The 16,818-nt window shown below is 41.1% G+C and overlaps 1 protein-coding gene across 1 annotated transcript; it reads left to right on the plus strand.

Moving 5' to 3' along the window:
* Nucleotides 1-4,527: 4,527 nt before the first annotated feature.
* Nucleotides 4,528-5,147, plus strand: LOC4333487 (uncharacterized). The gene has a single exon (XM_015774408.3). It carries the CDS (start codon nt 4,608-4,610, stop codon nt 4,923-4,925), a length of 318 nt encoding a protein of 105 aa, XP_015629894.1. The 5' UTR covers nt 4,528-4,607; the 3' UTR covers nt 4,926-5,147.
* The last annotated feature ends 11,671 nt before the right edge of the window (nt 5,148-16,818 follow it).

Here is a 16,818-nt window from a genome sequence, read left to right on the forward strand (position 1 = left end):
CACCTAGTGTACTCACAATGTTTCACTATGTATAGATATAATGTTGCAGCGGATTGAAACATTCTTTTGCAACAAATCACCCACATATTTTGGAAACCCTCTATTAATATAATTCGTTTCATTTTTTGTTTCACCAAAAATGTTTCACCTAGTATACTTGTAATGTTTCACTACGTATGGATCAAATGTTGAAGTGAACTGAAATATTCTTTCGCTATTTACCGAAACGTTGTTTTTATATAAGGTGAAACAACGCCCAATTTAAACGATTGAAACATTTTTGTTCTACTTAGTGAAACAATTCCGACATACTTGGTGGAACAACGTGCAACATTTAAAAATAATTCAATAATAAGCTAATTTTTTTCATCGTAATATATCTATGTGTAGTCTTGTTTTAAAGATTTAATTGCTACAAATTTAGTTGTGCAATCAGATCATGAATTGAATAAGTAATTTAAGAGAAAAACAGTTTAATGTTTTCTTTAAAAACATTAACCACACTAACTATTGATTGATTACTAGTATACATGCATGCCTATGCTATGCAGGCTGCGCCTGCATGCGCTGGCAAAGGCTGGGGTGGGCGCCCAATTTCACTGTAAAAAATTTTCCAGTGCATATTCTCATTTTGATGATCACAGTTGCATACTTAGCTTGTGGGCTACGTACCCATTCCATTGCATTGGCACCCAAGAAGCCTCGTCAATACAAATCAGGTAGATAGAAGTGAAAGATTGGTGATTTGGTAAACAGAAAACAAAAACAACTCGAGAAAATATGTAACGGAAAGTCAGAAAAATACCAGTACAATATTTGGCATCGTCCAATTTAATTCCGGAATTACACCGGATATCCTTGGCGCCGGGCCCCCGATGCCACTAGAAAAAATCGGGCGCATCGGGCGCCCGCGCCTTCGCCTCTAGCCCACGCGCCGCCCCCACACCCTAGCATATACGCCGTTGCAACAAATCACCCACATATTTTGGAAACCCTCTATTAAGGGAATTTGTTTCATTTTTTGTTCCACAAAAAATGTTTCACCTAGTGTACTTATAATGTTTCACTATGTATGGATCGAATGTTGCAGTGAACTGAAACATTCTTTTGCAACAAATCACCCACATATTTTGGAAACCCTCTATTAAGGGAATTCGTTTCATTTCTTTTTCCACCAAAAATGTTTCACCTAGTGTACTCACAATGTTTCACTGTGTATAGATTTAATGTTGCAGTGAACTGAAACATTCTTTTGCAACAAATCACCCACATATTTTGGAAACCCTCTATTAAGGGAATTCATTTTATTTTTTGTTCCACCAAAAATGTTTCACCTAGTGTACTCACAATGTTTTATTATGTATAGATCTAATGTTGCAGTGAGCTGAAACATTATTTCGCTATTTGCTGAAAAATTGTTTTTATATAAGGTCTAACAACGCCTGATTTAAACGATTGAAACATTTTCGATTTACTTAGTAAAACAATTCCGATATATTTGGTGGAACATCGTGCAACGTTTAAAAACAATTCAATAATAAGCTAAAAAAATTTTCGTCGGAATATATCCATGTGTTGTCTTGTTTTAAAGATTTAATTGCAACAAGTTTAATGGTGCAATCGGATTATGATTTGGATAAATAATTTAAGAGAAAAAATAGTTTAAAGTTTGCTTAAAAACTTTAACAACCCTAACTATTGATTACTAGTATACATGCATGCGTGTGCAGGCTGCTCCTGCATGCGCTGGCGTAGGCTGGGGTGGGCACCCGATTTCTTTGTAAAAAAACGAGCGCCCGATCTGTAGACCCTTCCAATTTTTATGTCGGGTTCGAAAGCTTAAGAGGAAAAATTTTCCTAAATGGAAATGCTAGAGTTTAGGTGACTGAGATTTTTCCAAATCTCCAGCAACTGCTCCCTGGAACGACTATATATGGAGTCATCTTCAACCTCCAGCCGAAGGAGAGGGAACTAGAGGAGACAAGAAGAAAAGGGCAAGGTGGCAACCAGGGCTTACCGGCAAGGGTGACGACAACGAGCTCCTTGCCGACCCCTTCATCTTCCTCACTATGATCAACACCCATCTCCAGACTATTACAAAATCGATTTTTCCGGAAGAGACCCCCTTTAGATTACAGACGAATCATAACTGCTTTCGCATGCAAAAATGATCCCCCCGAGCGCAGTTCAACAACCGCATGTGAAAATCAATTTTCTAACATGCGAAAATACCCCTCTTTCTTTTTTTTTCTCTCCTCCTTTATTTCTCCAAGTAACTCCTTTCCCCACTCCTCACACTCCCTCTCGTCTCCTCCCAGCCCCTCTCCTTCTGATGGCTTCTCCCACTCCTCTCCCAACAAGGAGACGGTGGGCAAGGGCGTTGTTTTCGGTGGCAATAGTGGACTTGGGCAAGGGCGGCGGGCCTAGGTGAGAGGGTCCAACTGGCAGCGACTACGGGAGGGGAAAATACAACGCCCCCTCCCCCTCCCGTGCAGATCTCGCGGCCTTTCCGCCCTCCCCCCCCCCCCTCCCCACACTCACTAGCTTGTGAAAATCGATTTTGACCGCAAGAAAAAATCTTTTATGTTATAGTGCCGGTAGAGGATCTATAAATTTGGGTTAGGGTTTTAGTGTGGGGGTTGGGTAGGGGGAAGGGGGCGATTTCCCTATACTTGGACTTGGGCGGTAGCCAGTAGCAGGTAGTGAGATGGCGACGACTGCTGCCGGAGATGTGGGGATGGAAGCTGGTATTGAGCGGGGTTGGTGGCAGGGACAAGAAAGACCTTTAGAATGGATCTGCCATAGGCTTAGGGAGGAAGAAATGGAGTGGGGGAGGCGGGAAGAGGGGAGAAGGCTTGTGTGACGGGCCTCACTAGCGCTGGTGACGTCTTATGTCCAGCCGACTATGCTAGGGATGGCATGGTCAGACGGAGAGGAGACGATGGCAACCCATCGTGGCATCTACTACGTGTCTCAGCGAGTGAATGGGAGAGGAGATGAAGATATAGGGTGTGTTCCGCACCCCTAGTTCCCAACCCATCTTCCTCGTTTTTCGCGCGCACACTTTTCAAACTGCTAAACGGTACATTTTTTTCAAAACGTTTCTATACGAAAGTTGTTTAAAAAAATCAAATTTATTTATTATTGATAAAAATTTAGCTAATACTTAATTAATCACGCGCTAACGGACCGCTTTGTTTGCCGTGCACACTATTGGTGTTGGGAGCCATGGGTGCCGAACACACCCATAATAGGGAGAGAAAAAAGGATGTACAATCTCAATGTAATTCTGTATATATAAAATGTGACTGAAATTTATGGTATTTTCAGGAGATTGAAAATTAGGCAGCCTTCTTTTTTTTTCTAAAAATCCCAGCCCAACCCATCCACGCACACGTCTTTGCGAAAAAGTCCACACTCCTCAATATTCACGTGCGTGGCACAGGAACTCGAAACTCTCCCGACAGTGCCAATTAATCATACTTGTCGAGCTTTTTTTTTCTCTCTCTATATCCAATCAGATATATGCAGCCATTTTAAATTGGGAACATAGCTCATCAAACAACATAATCTGAAATTCGCTTCTATAAAAATGTTACTTATATCACTGGAAGTACTAGACTATATGTAGTTTTGCACTTATCGAGTCTAGATATAATTTGATAAATTTACATCATCAGTGAATCAATCAAGGCGCCAATAATAGAGTTTCGCCTGACCTGATCGCCGTGAAGTTCCATCCCGATCGACAGAAATGTAGTAGGAGAAGACGCAGGAGACGATAGCACAAAAGGCAACAGCTACGTGGCGAAGAAGAGTTCCAGATAAGCCACGCGCCTCGCTGTCACCTATATATGTCCACGTCACCGCCTAACCCCGCTGGAATAGTAGACACGCACGACGATAAGGCGCCAAGGCCGACAGCAGCAGCGACCTCGCTTGGCCGCATCCACCGACTTTCCACGCTCGCAGTTCCAAACCGATCCAATCATATGTTTATTAAGACTTTTTTTTGCTTATCATATCATATATTTTCTAAGCTTGATTTTTCTTAGCACTTCTTTTTCAAACTGATAAATTATATAGCTCCTGTGAAACTTTCTATGCAGAAATTGCTCTCAAATGAATTTATTTTTAAAATTTATAATAATTAAAATTCAATTAATCGTATGTTAATAGCTTCATAATTTTTCATACTCTTACTATGTCCTGTTCTTGTCTTCAACAAAAGTTGGATTAAGATTAAGATTTTTTGGTACGTTTTTTAAACTGTTAAACGATGTGTTTCGTGCGAAAACTTTCTATATGAAAGTTGCTTTAAAATATCATATTAATCTATTTTTCAAGTTTGTGATAATTAAAACCCAATCAATCATAAGTTAATACCACCTCGTTTTGCGTAAAAAACTTAATATTCATCTTCATCTTCAGGAGATTCAAACACCACCTTAATTCTTATCTTTGTAACAGTGTTGTTTTTTTTTGGGTAATCTCTCCAGTTGCAGACTTGCAGTAGCAGTATAAGAAAGCCACTAAACCCAAGCCTCTTGCCAATCCATTTCCTGTCTTTTGCTGAAATATCACCGTACGTGTAGCATTAGCATATCATGTCGTCGTCGCTGCTGCAGCAGCAGCAGCAGCAGCAGCAACCGCAGTCGCCGCCGAGCTTGGTCGGGGCCTGGCTCTGCCAGATCTCGTCGGGCCTGCGGCAGCGTGAGGCCCGCCGCCGGGGCGGCCACGCCGAGGTTGACGACGAGCAGTCGTCCCCCAAGAACGCCGCCACCGCCGCCGGGCGGAATAAGGCGGCGAGAGAGGAAGCCAACAACAAGGCTTCAAGCACGGCGGTGACGGCGTCGTGCCGCGCCGGCGCGGCCATGCCGGAGGCCACCGTCTGCCTGCTCCTCGACCGCTTCGCCCCCAGCTAGAGGTTTCGTCGACGAACGCACGGCGGCGAAGAGTATATATGTCTGTTCGTCGTGCTGCCTGAGTACCTGATGATCACTGTAAATACGGCTTGTCGATCTGATGATATTCAGATCTTGCCTTTTCATTTCTTTTCGATTCCTCTTTCGATCCGTTCTGCAGATGTCAAGCCTGTGTACGTAAGTTGATGATAAATAAAAATGGAAAAGGGGTGTTGAACTCGACGTCTACAGCTTAAGTTTCACAAAAAGCAAACAATTTTCCTTTTTTTTTATCGAATCACAAGAACTAAGCCAACCAGAGGGAGGGTGAATGGTTGGTATACCCAAAAACCGAAAACTTTTAACGGAAATAAAAGTTACCCTCGAAATCGACGGATCGCGGTCTAACCGAAGTTGTCCTGCCGGTCTGACCGCCTGGTTGCCATCGGTCTGACCGCGGTTATATCTCTGGTCCGACCGCCGAGATCAGCTGCTGCTCGCTGTCGCCGCCGCCGGTCTGACCGCCGTGCTCCCGCCGGTCTGATCGCCGAAACCTGGTAAACACAAATCGAAGAACTCTTAAAGTAGATGATGACTTTATTGATTCTCTCTGTGTTTACAAAGTGCACCAACAGCACTCCTTACAAAAATTTCGACTAAACTCAAAACCCTAACTCAAAACTCAACTCAATTGCTCTCAAAAGCGATACCGGGAAGCCTCACGCTCCCCCTCTATTTATACATGAGGTAGACAGCCTAAATCCACGAACCAAACTCATACTAAGAATCCTAAACACCTTAGGAAACTCTCTAGTACAAGAAAGAAACTTTACATAACCAATCGTACCAAATTTGGACTCCTTCCAAATTCGACTCCGCATCTCATACGCACACAATAACTCCATCGTATGCCATATGGAATCTCCATCAACCACGTCCATCAACTCAAGCCTAAGTATCCCGCATGATCTCTGACCACCACGGACGTCGTCTTATCCCCAAGCCGACTCCCGGTCCATCACCGCAAATACTCTCCCGAGACATCGAGTCACCTACACATGGAACAAACAAAGAAACCATATTCCGAGACCAAGCCATCTCCAACTTGACTCATTAGCAGCAAACAATAGTATTACATACGTATAGTATCCATCTAGAAGTTATAATCATGAAATAAACTCGAATATCCAAATAAACAACCCGAAACCGAAACCGACACAGTGTCGGCTGGTCAGACCGCGTGCTGCGCCGGTCTGACCGCGCATTACACGCCGGTCTGATCGACTACCAGAGCCCGGTCTGACTGGTCACATAAAATGACGAATCCTGCAATCACCTGTGAAATCCAATCATCTCCAAAACCACTTCGTGAATAAATTCCAAATAACAAAACCAATAATCTCCAATGCCCAATTGTTCATCACAAAATAATAATCAAAAATACCTTTGATTTTACAATCTCCCCCTTGATGAACACATTGGCAAACCCATAAAAATGTTTTGGTGTTTGGAAAAATAAAAACAAAAGTGGTAAAAAGCAGACTTCGTACAAATGTACATATCGTGCTCAAAAATCCAAAAGAAAACTTCTCCCCCTTTTTAAAAAAAAAAGAAATTCCCAATTGAACCAAAAACATGCTCTTCTCAACAACTCTCCAAAAATTCACCTTGCTTCTCCAAAAATCCAAAAATTTTCACATTACTTCTCTCCCTTTTGACAATGATTTCATCAAGCATAGGAATTATGTTCATTAATGTTCAAGAGCTTATAGCATATCAAGTCATGTGTTGCAATAAAAAGAAGATGAACCCATCTATAACATAACAAGCATGCATTAAAGTATAACCATGAACCAAAGATTTTACAATTAAGCTTGAATCAACAATCGAAATTCATGATTTCATACGATTTATAATGCAACATCTTAACAAGCACATAGGTTGAAGAATAAACACTAAACACATATACCTATTGCATTTATCACTCTTTCTCAAATAACCTTTAGCACAAAATAACCAAGAGAATTTTTTTTTCAATTTTTTCTTTTCTTGAGCCTTTTTGCTCATATTTTTCTCTTTTATTCCAGGTACATCCCTGTCATCAAGACTGTTTCCAGGGATTCGGCACCCATTATTTTGCTCACATCGAATACGTCCTTGTCGTCAAGACTGTTTCCAAGGATTCGGTATTCATTTTTTTTATATTTTATTGTCTTTCTCACAATGAGCAATTAAAGCTATTTGAGGAATAACAATTCAATAAAGCATATATATAGAGTATTTATAGATCAAACCATATGCTAGCATCAACATTGCATATTTTCTTAATTCAAGTATAGAATTTAAGTGTCATGCATCATCTCACTTAAAAGTAAAATCTAAATCTCATGAAAAGACTAGAATACATACAAGCTATGCTAGAGACAAATAAACCTTCAAAGTATTGCTAGCATGCACAAGAAAATACCATATGTATAAACAAAGCTCTCTTTTCTCAAATTTTTTTCATTGTCATATTATTGCTTGATAAAACCATGAGGTACAAACTCCCCCTCAAACCATGCCAAAAGGATGAATTATTCCCAATTCACCACAAAGAAAAGTAAAGCAATTAGAATCCAAAGGTTTAGTGAAAATATCAGCAATTTGCAACTTGGTGTCCAAAAACTGCAATTCAACATCTCCCTTCTCAACATGATCCCTCAAAAAGTGAAAACGAATATCAACGTGCTTTGTGCGTGAGTGTTGAACAAGATTCTTAGCAATGTTAATAGCACTAGTATTATCACAAAAGAGAGGTACTTTTTCAAAAGTAAGACCATAATTTTTCAAAGTAGATAAAAGCCAAAGAATCTGTGAACAACAACTAGCAGCAGCAACATATTCAGATTCAGCTGTTGATTGAGCAACACTAGATTGTTTCCTAGAAGACCATGCAATCAATGATGTACCAAGAAAATGACATGTTCCACTAGTACTTTTCCTATCAATTCTACAACCTCCAAAATTAGCATCGGAATATCCACTTAAGCATAAAGAAGATGAAGTAGAATACCAAATTCCAAACTCAAGTGTATGATTCAAATACCTCATTATTCGCTTGACCGCTTGACGATGTGAAGCACGAGGAGAAGCTTGAAAGCGCGCACACAAACACACAGCAAATTGTATTTCTGGCCTAGAAGCAGTTAGATACAACAAAGATCCAATCATACTTCTATATTCTTTTTGATCAACGGCTTCACCATCTTCATCAGGATCCAACACAGCTGTAGAATCAATTGGTGTTGAAATCGGCTTGCAATTCTCCATCTTGAACCGTCTCAAAAGATCCTTCGTATACTTCGTTTGATGCACAAAAGTACCTTGAGGTGTTTGCTTAATTTGCAATCCCAAAAAGTACGATAACTCACCCATCATGCTCATCTCAAATTCCCTGCGCATAGTCTCAGCAAAATCTACAACCAAAGCATGAGTCGAACAACCAAAGATGATATCATCCACATAAATCTAAACGAAAAGTTGATTATCACCATGCTTAAGAACAAAAAGCGTTTTGTCAACCTTTCCCATTGTAAAACCTTTCGCAAGCAAAAAGTTCTTAAGCCTATCATACCATGCCCTAGGAGCTTGTTTCAAACCATACAAAGCTTTAGACAATTTAAAAACATAGTTGGGAAAATCAGGATTTTCAAAACCTGGTGGTTGTTTGACATAAACTTCCTCCTGTATAAAACCATTTAGAAAAGCACTTTTAACATCCATTTGATACAATTTAAAACCTTTTGAAGAAGCAAAAGCCAAGAAAAGTCTAATTGCCTCAATTCTAGCAACAGGAGCAAAAGTTTCATCAAAATCCAAACCCTCCACCTGGGTAAAACCTTGAGCAACAAGTCTAGCTTTATTTCTCACAATCAAATCATCCTCATTTTGTTTATTTTTGAAAACCCACTTGGTTCCAATAATATTATGTCCAGAAGGTGGTTCAACTAAAGTCCAAACTTTGTTTCTCTCAAAATTTTCAAGTTCTTCATGCATGGCGTTAATCCACGATTCATCAGTTAATGCATGTGACACATCTTTGGGTTCAAAAGAAGCAACAAATGCATAATTTGCACAAACATCATGAGTCGTTACCTTAGACCTTGTAGTCCGCTCACCTATATTACCAATAATTTGTTCCGGCGGATGTCGTTGTTGAATGTGCAAAGGAGCAACAACTTCTGAAGTTGATCCATGTTCTGTATCAGTACTGGTCGAAGTAGTAATTTCCAGAGGACCATCTCGAACAGCATCAACAGAACCCTCAGCCGACAACCCTGGCCGGTCTGACCGCTCCTCATGAGCCGGTCTGACCGGAGGTGTGCCGGCGGTCTGACCGGCCTGGCGCCCGGTCTGACCGGCCGAGCCAACCTCGTCGTCGTCGTTGTCGTCGCTCTCGTCTTCAAAAATACGACCATCCTCCCCTTGAACCTGTGATAGTGTACCTTAAATATCGGGTCTAATACCTGAACTAGCCTCATCAAAAGAAACTTCGCCAGTCTCCACGTTTTTGTTAGTCCCAAAAATAAGTACACGATAGCCACGAGTATGTGCAGGGTAACCAAGAAACAATCCATCGGTAGAACGTGCCTCAAACTTATCTAAATTTCCAGATTTCAAGACAAAGCACTTGCAACCAAAAACACGCAAATGTGAAACTTTGGGTTGATGTCCAAATCGAAGTTCATAAGAACTTTTTCCAAGTTTAGACCTCAAGAAAACCCGATTTGAAATATAATAAGCTGTGTTAATTGCCTCAGCCCAAAATTTTCTAGGAGTTTTATATTCATCCAACATCGTTCTAACCATCTCAACCAAAACATGATTTTTCCTTTCAACAACACCGTTTTGTTGTGGAACACGAGGAGAAGAAAATTCATGTTCAAGACCTCTTTCATTGCAAAATTGTTCAAATGAAGCATTTTTATACTCACTACCATTATCACTTCTAATTCTTTTCAAAGAACCAGGAAATTCAAGCTCCAATCGAAGAAACAAACCACGAAAGTGTTGAAAAGCTTCGTCCTTAGTTGCCATAAAGAAAACCCAAGAATATCGAGAAAAATCGTCAATAATAACCAACACATACCACTTTCCTCCAACAGATTGCACTCTAGCTGGACCAACAGTGTCCATATGTAATAGCTGTCTCGGTGCATCCGTCATCACAGAAACAATAGGAGCATGTGAAGAAGCAACCATCTTAGCATGATGACACGGTGCACAATCCAAATCAAGATCTTTCTTAAGTTTAGGCAAACCACGAACAAGATCCAAACCACTTAACCTAGTGAGATGATCAAAACCAACATGTCCAAGTCTACGATGCCAAAACATCACATCTTTATCAAACTTAGCAACCAAACATGTTATCACAGGTGAAACAGGATTTTCAAAATCAGCTTTAAACACTCTTCCATAGCGAGAAATATTCAACACAGAATCACCACAAGAATCAAAAACTTTACTTCTAGTTTTCTTAAAGTGAACCTCAAAATTTTCATAAACAATTTGTAAAACTGAAAGCAAATTGTAATTTAAGTCCTCAACCAAAGCTACATTCTTCAATTCAAATTTTTCATTTACCTTAACCATACCTGTAGTGAGAACGGCACTTGTAGCAGCATCACCAAAAATAATCGATTCAGTCTTAGATGCCTTCTTTAGGGAGGAGAACCAATTTTATCACCGGTCATGTGCCGCAAACAACCGGAATCCACGATCCACACGTTCTCCTTCCTTGCCACCAAAGCCTACACACAAGCAGAAGTCGAAGCCTCAGTACTGGGGTTAGGTGACAATAAAAATTTAGGAATGCAGTACTGAGACATACGACCAAAAGATCCAATAGGCATATATCCACGTGCAAAATCAATTTTAGAATTTTCAGAAAAATTCCTCCGAGGCCGGTCTGACCGAGGTACAGTGGCCGGTCTAACCGAGGGCCAGTCTGACCGCCTCTGTACCGCCGGTCTGACCGCCGCTCAGTAGCCGGTCTGACCGGTCGCCGGTCTGACCGCGGGACCCACTACGGTCTGACCGGTTTCCTCAAGGGAAAACCCGATTTTTGCCACTTTGATTTTGCAAAAGCAATCTCTCTCTCCTTTTTCTGTTTATGAGCTAATCTGAAACAAAAACCAACAATATGTCCATCTTTGCCAAAAAAGAACAAGTATATTATTCACGATGATTAGACACATTAGTAGAATTAGAAGATTTAGCAACACAAGCAACAATAGGAGATTTTGCATGCACAACATTGGATTTTGAAGAAGATGCATTCATAGTAGACATGATACCAGCAGATTTAAACACAGTTTTATTAGTATCAGGTTTAACCAAAATCTCACCACTTCTAGCACCAACACCTAACACAACAGGAGGATGTCTAGAATTATGAGCATAAGGATTAAAACCTAAACCACGATTATGTGTGCTAACCTTTGATTGATCCAAAATCATGTTGAGATTCTTTTTACCATCAGAAAATCTTAGCAAAGAATTTTTCAAATAAGAGACCTCTTTTTCCAAATTAGCACAATTTTCACAATCTACCATGACACATTTGCTTTTACGACATTTAGGGCAAGAAAGCACTTCATTGTTTTTCACAACATCTTCCATGTACTCAACACGACCTAAAGCATCTTTCAATTTCAACTTATTCAAATTACATGTTGAGCAATCCAAAACATCATGAGGTTTTTTTAAATTTTTAGCAGAAATCATGTTAAACATCAAACTAGCATGAAAAACAATTTGATATTTTTGCAACATCTTTTTAGTTAAAAACAATTCATCCAAAGTGCGTGTATGTAAGGCAAAACTACAAGTAAGAGAAGGTCTATTTTTCAAATCATGTGCAGTATTAACATCTCTAATTTTTGAAATCTCATTCATTAAAACCTCACAATTTTCACAATCATCGTCATTAGGAATAAGAGATTTTAAGCTATCAATTTCAGATTTAAGAGATTCAATGATAAATTCCTGTTTTCTATACATCTTCTCACACTTCTTATTTTTTGCACTCAAAATATTAATAGCTTCCTCAAAAGCACTCACCTCATTATCTTCATATTCTGTGTCAGATTCACCACGTGCCATGAAGCAAACATCGGAGACGTTTTTTCCCTTATCATCATCTCCACTTTCACCATCTACATCACTTAGTGGCTCGAAGGCGGCGCAAACTTGTTGAAAAGCCTTCCTAAGATTCTCCATCTTCCTCCCTTGATATGAACCTTTCGGCTTGTTGTTGTTATTCTTCTCACCATCTTTGTCTTCTCTTTTGCCTCTCCCAAGCTTAGGACAATGCGAACGAAGATGATCAATTGAACCACATTCAAAGCAACGATTTGGACCACCTCTTTTCCTGTTCTTGGCATTATTCATAGCTCGAGCAATTTTGTTAGCAACCAAAGCCAAATCCTCTTCCTCGATTTGTTCGAGTTAATCATCGGATGTGACATTAAAAACAGCAAGAAAAGAAGACTTAGATGAAGAAGCATCAACATCCAAAGAGGAAACCAAAGCACTCGACTTAGAATCAACTTTTCGAGAAAGAACATTCATCTCATGTGTTTACAATTTTGTATAAAGTGAATCCAAAGTCAAAGTAGACATTTTAACAGATTCCTGAATAGATGTAACTTTCATCTCCCAAATAGACATGTCAAGACCATTCAAAAAGTGGCGAGAAATCTCAGATTGTGGATAATTAGCATCATAAGAAGAATCAACAGATCTAAGATCACTCAAAATTTTATTAAACCGAGAAAGATAGTCATCCAAAGCTTCTCCAGGTTTCATCTCAAATTTAATATACTCCTTTTTGAAAAGATCACGACGAAGTTCTTTAATATTATTTGTTCCTTGATGAAAATTACTCAAAGTAGTCCAAATCTCATGAGCAGTTTGAAGATGAGCAACACGATCATAATCCGAACGAGAAATACCACTCAAAAGAATATTGCGAGCTTTGCAATTTTGTTCAAAAGCAGTTTTTTCAGCAGCAGTATTAATAGCTTCAGGAATCACATAAGGATGAGAAACTTTCCTCCAAATATCATAATCTTCAGCCATAATATAAGATTGCATCCTACTACACCAATGAGAAAAATCTGTTCCATCGAAAACATGAGGCTTAGTTGAAAACCTAGCGGGAGTAGCCATGGCAAAAACTCTAGATCGATAAAAATCCAAAGAAAAAAACAAGGCTCTAATACCACTTGTAGGATCGAATCACAAGAGCTAAGCCAACCAGAGGGGGGTGAATGGTTGGTATACCTAAAAACCGAAAACTTTTAGCGGAAATAAAAGTTACCCTCGAAATCGACGGATCGCGGTCTGACCGAAGTTGTCCTGCCGGTCTGACCGCCTGGTTGTCGTCGGTCTGACCGCGGTTATATCTCCGGTCCGACCGCCGAGATCAGCTGCTGCTCGCTGTCGCCGCCGCCGGTCTAACCGCCGTGCTCCCGCCGGTCTGACCGCCAAAACCCGGTAAACACAAATCGAAGAACTCTTAAAGTAGATGATGACTTTATTGATTCTCTCTGTGTTTACAAAGTGCACCAACAGCACTCCTTACAAAAATTTCGACTAAACTCGAAACCCTAACTCAAAACTCAACTCAATTGCTCTCAAAAGCGATATCGGGAAGCCTCACGCTCCCCCTCTATTTATACATGAGGTAGACAGCCTAAAGCCATGAACCAAACTTATACTAAGAGTCCTAAACACCTTAGGAAACCCTCTAGTACAAGAAAGAAACTTTACATAACCAATCATACCAAATTTGGACTCCTTCCAAATTTGACTCCGCATCCCATACGCACACAATAACTCCATCGTATGCCATATGGAATCTCCATCAACCACGTGCATCAACACTAGCCTAAGTATCCCGCATGATCTCTAACCACCACGGACGTCGTCTTATCCCCAAGCCGACTCCCGGTCCATCACCGCAAATACTCTCCCGAGACATCGAGTCACCTACACATGGAACAAACAAAGAAACCATATTCCGAGACCAAGCTATCTCCAACTTGACTCATTAGCAGCAAACAATAGTATTACATACGTATAGTATCCATCTAGAAGTCATAATCATGAAATAAACTCGAATATCCAAATAAACAACCCGAAACCAAAACCGACACAGTGTCGGCCGGTCAAACCGCGCATTACACGCCGGTCTGACCGGCTACCAGAGCCCGGTCTGACCGGTCACATAAAATGACGAATCCTACAATCACCTGTGAAATCTAATCATCTCCAAAACCACTTCGTGAATAAATTCCAAATAACAAAACCAATAATCTCCAATGCCCAATTGTTCATCATAAAATAATAATCAAAAACACCTTTGATTTTACATTTTTTTCTCTCCCCGTTTTTTTTTCCTTGATTCATCATCTATATAAGTGAATGTGCAAAAAGAAACATATATAACTGAGCGTGGAAATCCTTATGCAATGCACAATTCTGAAACTTGCAAGTTGCCGTCCTCTTCAAATGCTTAGGAGCACTCTACGATTACCGTTTTATCCTGAAAACCTGATCCCTGTAAGATACAGTTTGCAAAGTTCTGCAAATGCTCGATTTTAAGCTAAAGATCGGATCATAAAGAAAATCAGAGGGATCAAGGGACAATATGCAGAAGGATGATCTTGGCCATTTCAACATCAAGTCGAAATTCTTCATTTTAATTAATCCAATACAAGTGAGTTATCCACCCCCATAGGCCCCATTCAATATGCTAATCTCAACGGCGCGCCCCATTTTATATCATTTGGATGACTGAACTATTCATGGGTATTTGTCAACTATTCATGGTATTATGACAGTTTTGACTCTGAAGGTGGTTTCTTCTTCACGACTGATTGCTTTCTGATATTTTAATAGGTTGAGTGATTTTTAGGATGACGATAAGAACGACTAAATCTCTCATTGTTATTGAGGAAAATATGAAGTGCGAACTCATCTGCAAACTTAAAAACTATAGTAGGATTAAACAAATATCTGATGTTCATTTTTTATCGTAAAATAGCTTTTAGGTTCCAATATATGTGTGGTTTTCACTGCATATTTTCTCCTTTGTGTTCAGGGGCGAATCTAAAATAAAAATAGCAGTGGCCCTCCTATCCATAACACGATAACTTTTGAGCTAGACTAGCTAAAGCCCACAAAATTCCTAGTTAGTAGAAAAACACAAAAGTTTTTTTAAAAAAAAATGATTTGCAGCCTTCATAATAAGAAAAATGTTAAGTTGTCAGATTATGCCTAAAATCTACCCCTTAAAACTCAGATTTCTTTTTTTTTAACGAATTGCACCAATGATACGAGATTCCATATTGATATAACATTATAGGATTACGATCCTGTAAGGGTATAATCGGAAAAAGGAAAAAAACACAACCACATCCTAATGACTCCTACACATCAACTACAAGACAAAAACTAACATCGAGCCGGCCGCCACTATACGTGACCGATCGCCATAAGCTTTTCAACAGGGTTAAGGAGCTCCGTCCTACCCCAACTCCAAGCACAAAGCCACCCAAAGGCTCCTGATCGTTCCTAGAGAAGAGGATGTCGAGGGAGAAGACTAGAGAGAAGAAGAACCACTCGTCCCTCGAGCAAACCCGAAGCCGACTTTCGAGAGTGCCACCGAAGGTCCTACAGCTAGATGTAGAAAGAGGTAGAGACAGGACCTCCTCCAAGATGATGCCTCCAAGGAGACTACGACACTGAGAGTGTCACTGCCATCCATCCAAGAACTAGCCAGACTTGGTTTTCACCCGGATGATCCTACCTATGGGACGATAGAGGTGTATTGATAATGCCCCCATAGATAAAGGAAAGTGACACCCAAAGACGCCCTCATCGTCGACCCAAAATTCTAAGCTACGCTTTCGCCTACAACCTCCCTTCCCTAACATTGCAACCCCAACACCTCCCACCAACCTTCGCTGGCACGCAAACTCCGCCACTCCGAAGGCTAGCCCTTGCCGGCACCTTCACTGTGCCCACGTTCCTCTACGGCACCTACGCTACACCAACACCTCTGCTGCCCAGCCTCTTGCCTATGCCCGTCCATCAAGCCCCACACTACGAGATCATGGTGTCGCCGCACTTGGCATCCCTTCGCATCATGGGAGCCCACCACTTGTCGATGCTTTCTATTGCCACTGTCAGCCCCGCATGCCGCTTACCACTAGCGCCTGCGCCGCACACCAGCGAAGTTGCTGGCTACCTCCACCTCAACCTCTGCACCGTTGTAGCAACAACCCTACTTGGTTGCCACTCCATCGTTGTCACGGACTCTACAGCTGGATCTAGCATAGAGGCGCTAGATTCTGTCGTATCCTCCACTCCGACAGCATGGAATCTACCTGCCACCATATACGTGCCAAACCGCTGCGGGGGCCGATGCTGCTCCCAAATCCACCTCCTCACGGTCTAGCCGGTCGGTCAAACTGCCACCTCACCACTGCCGTAGGCTGGCGCAAATCAGTGGGGATGCCATCACCGCTGTGGACTCCTTCGATGGCTTTTTCCTTAGGAGTCGAGTGGAGAGAGGGAGTGAGAGCGCCCCACTGCTGTCTTCCCGTAACCGTCTGGAGTTCCAGCGATAGGCTCCGGCAATGGCGAGGTGAGGGAGAGGAGGCAGACAACTTGGTAGCGTGCACTAGGGTTTTTCAAGTTTCTCCCCGAGGGTGACAACGCGGGTGTATGCAAAAAAAGAGAGCCCTGATTTCTTATAAAGCCAATGAACCTAACCGCACTAAGATTATCTGCCAGTGCCATGCCCCTAACGTCCCTATGAAGCTGGATTTTAAACTATATTAATCTACCCGACGGGAGG

Source organism: Oryza sativa, chromosome 3 (genome assembly GCF_034140825.1).
Source record: "Oryza sativa Japonica Group chromosome 3, ASM3414082v1".
NCBI classification, from domain to species: Eukaryota; Viridiplantae; Streptophyta; class Magnoliopsida; order Poales; family Poaceae; genus Oryza; species Oryza sativa.

Coding starts and splice junctions, on each gene's coding strand:
- LOC4333487 (XM_015774408.3), top strand. CDS start 4,608: ATGTCGTCGTCGCTGCTGCAGCAGCAGCAGCAGCAGCAGCAACCGCAG.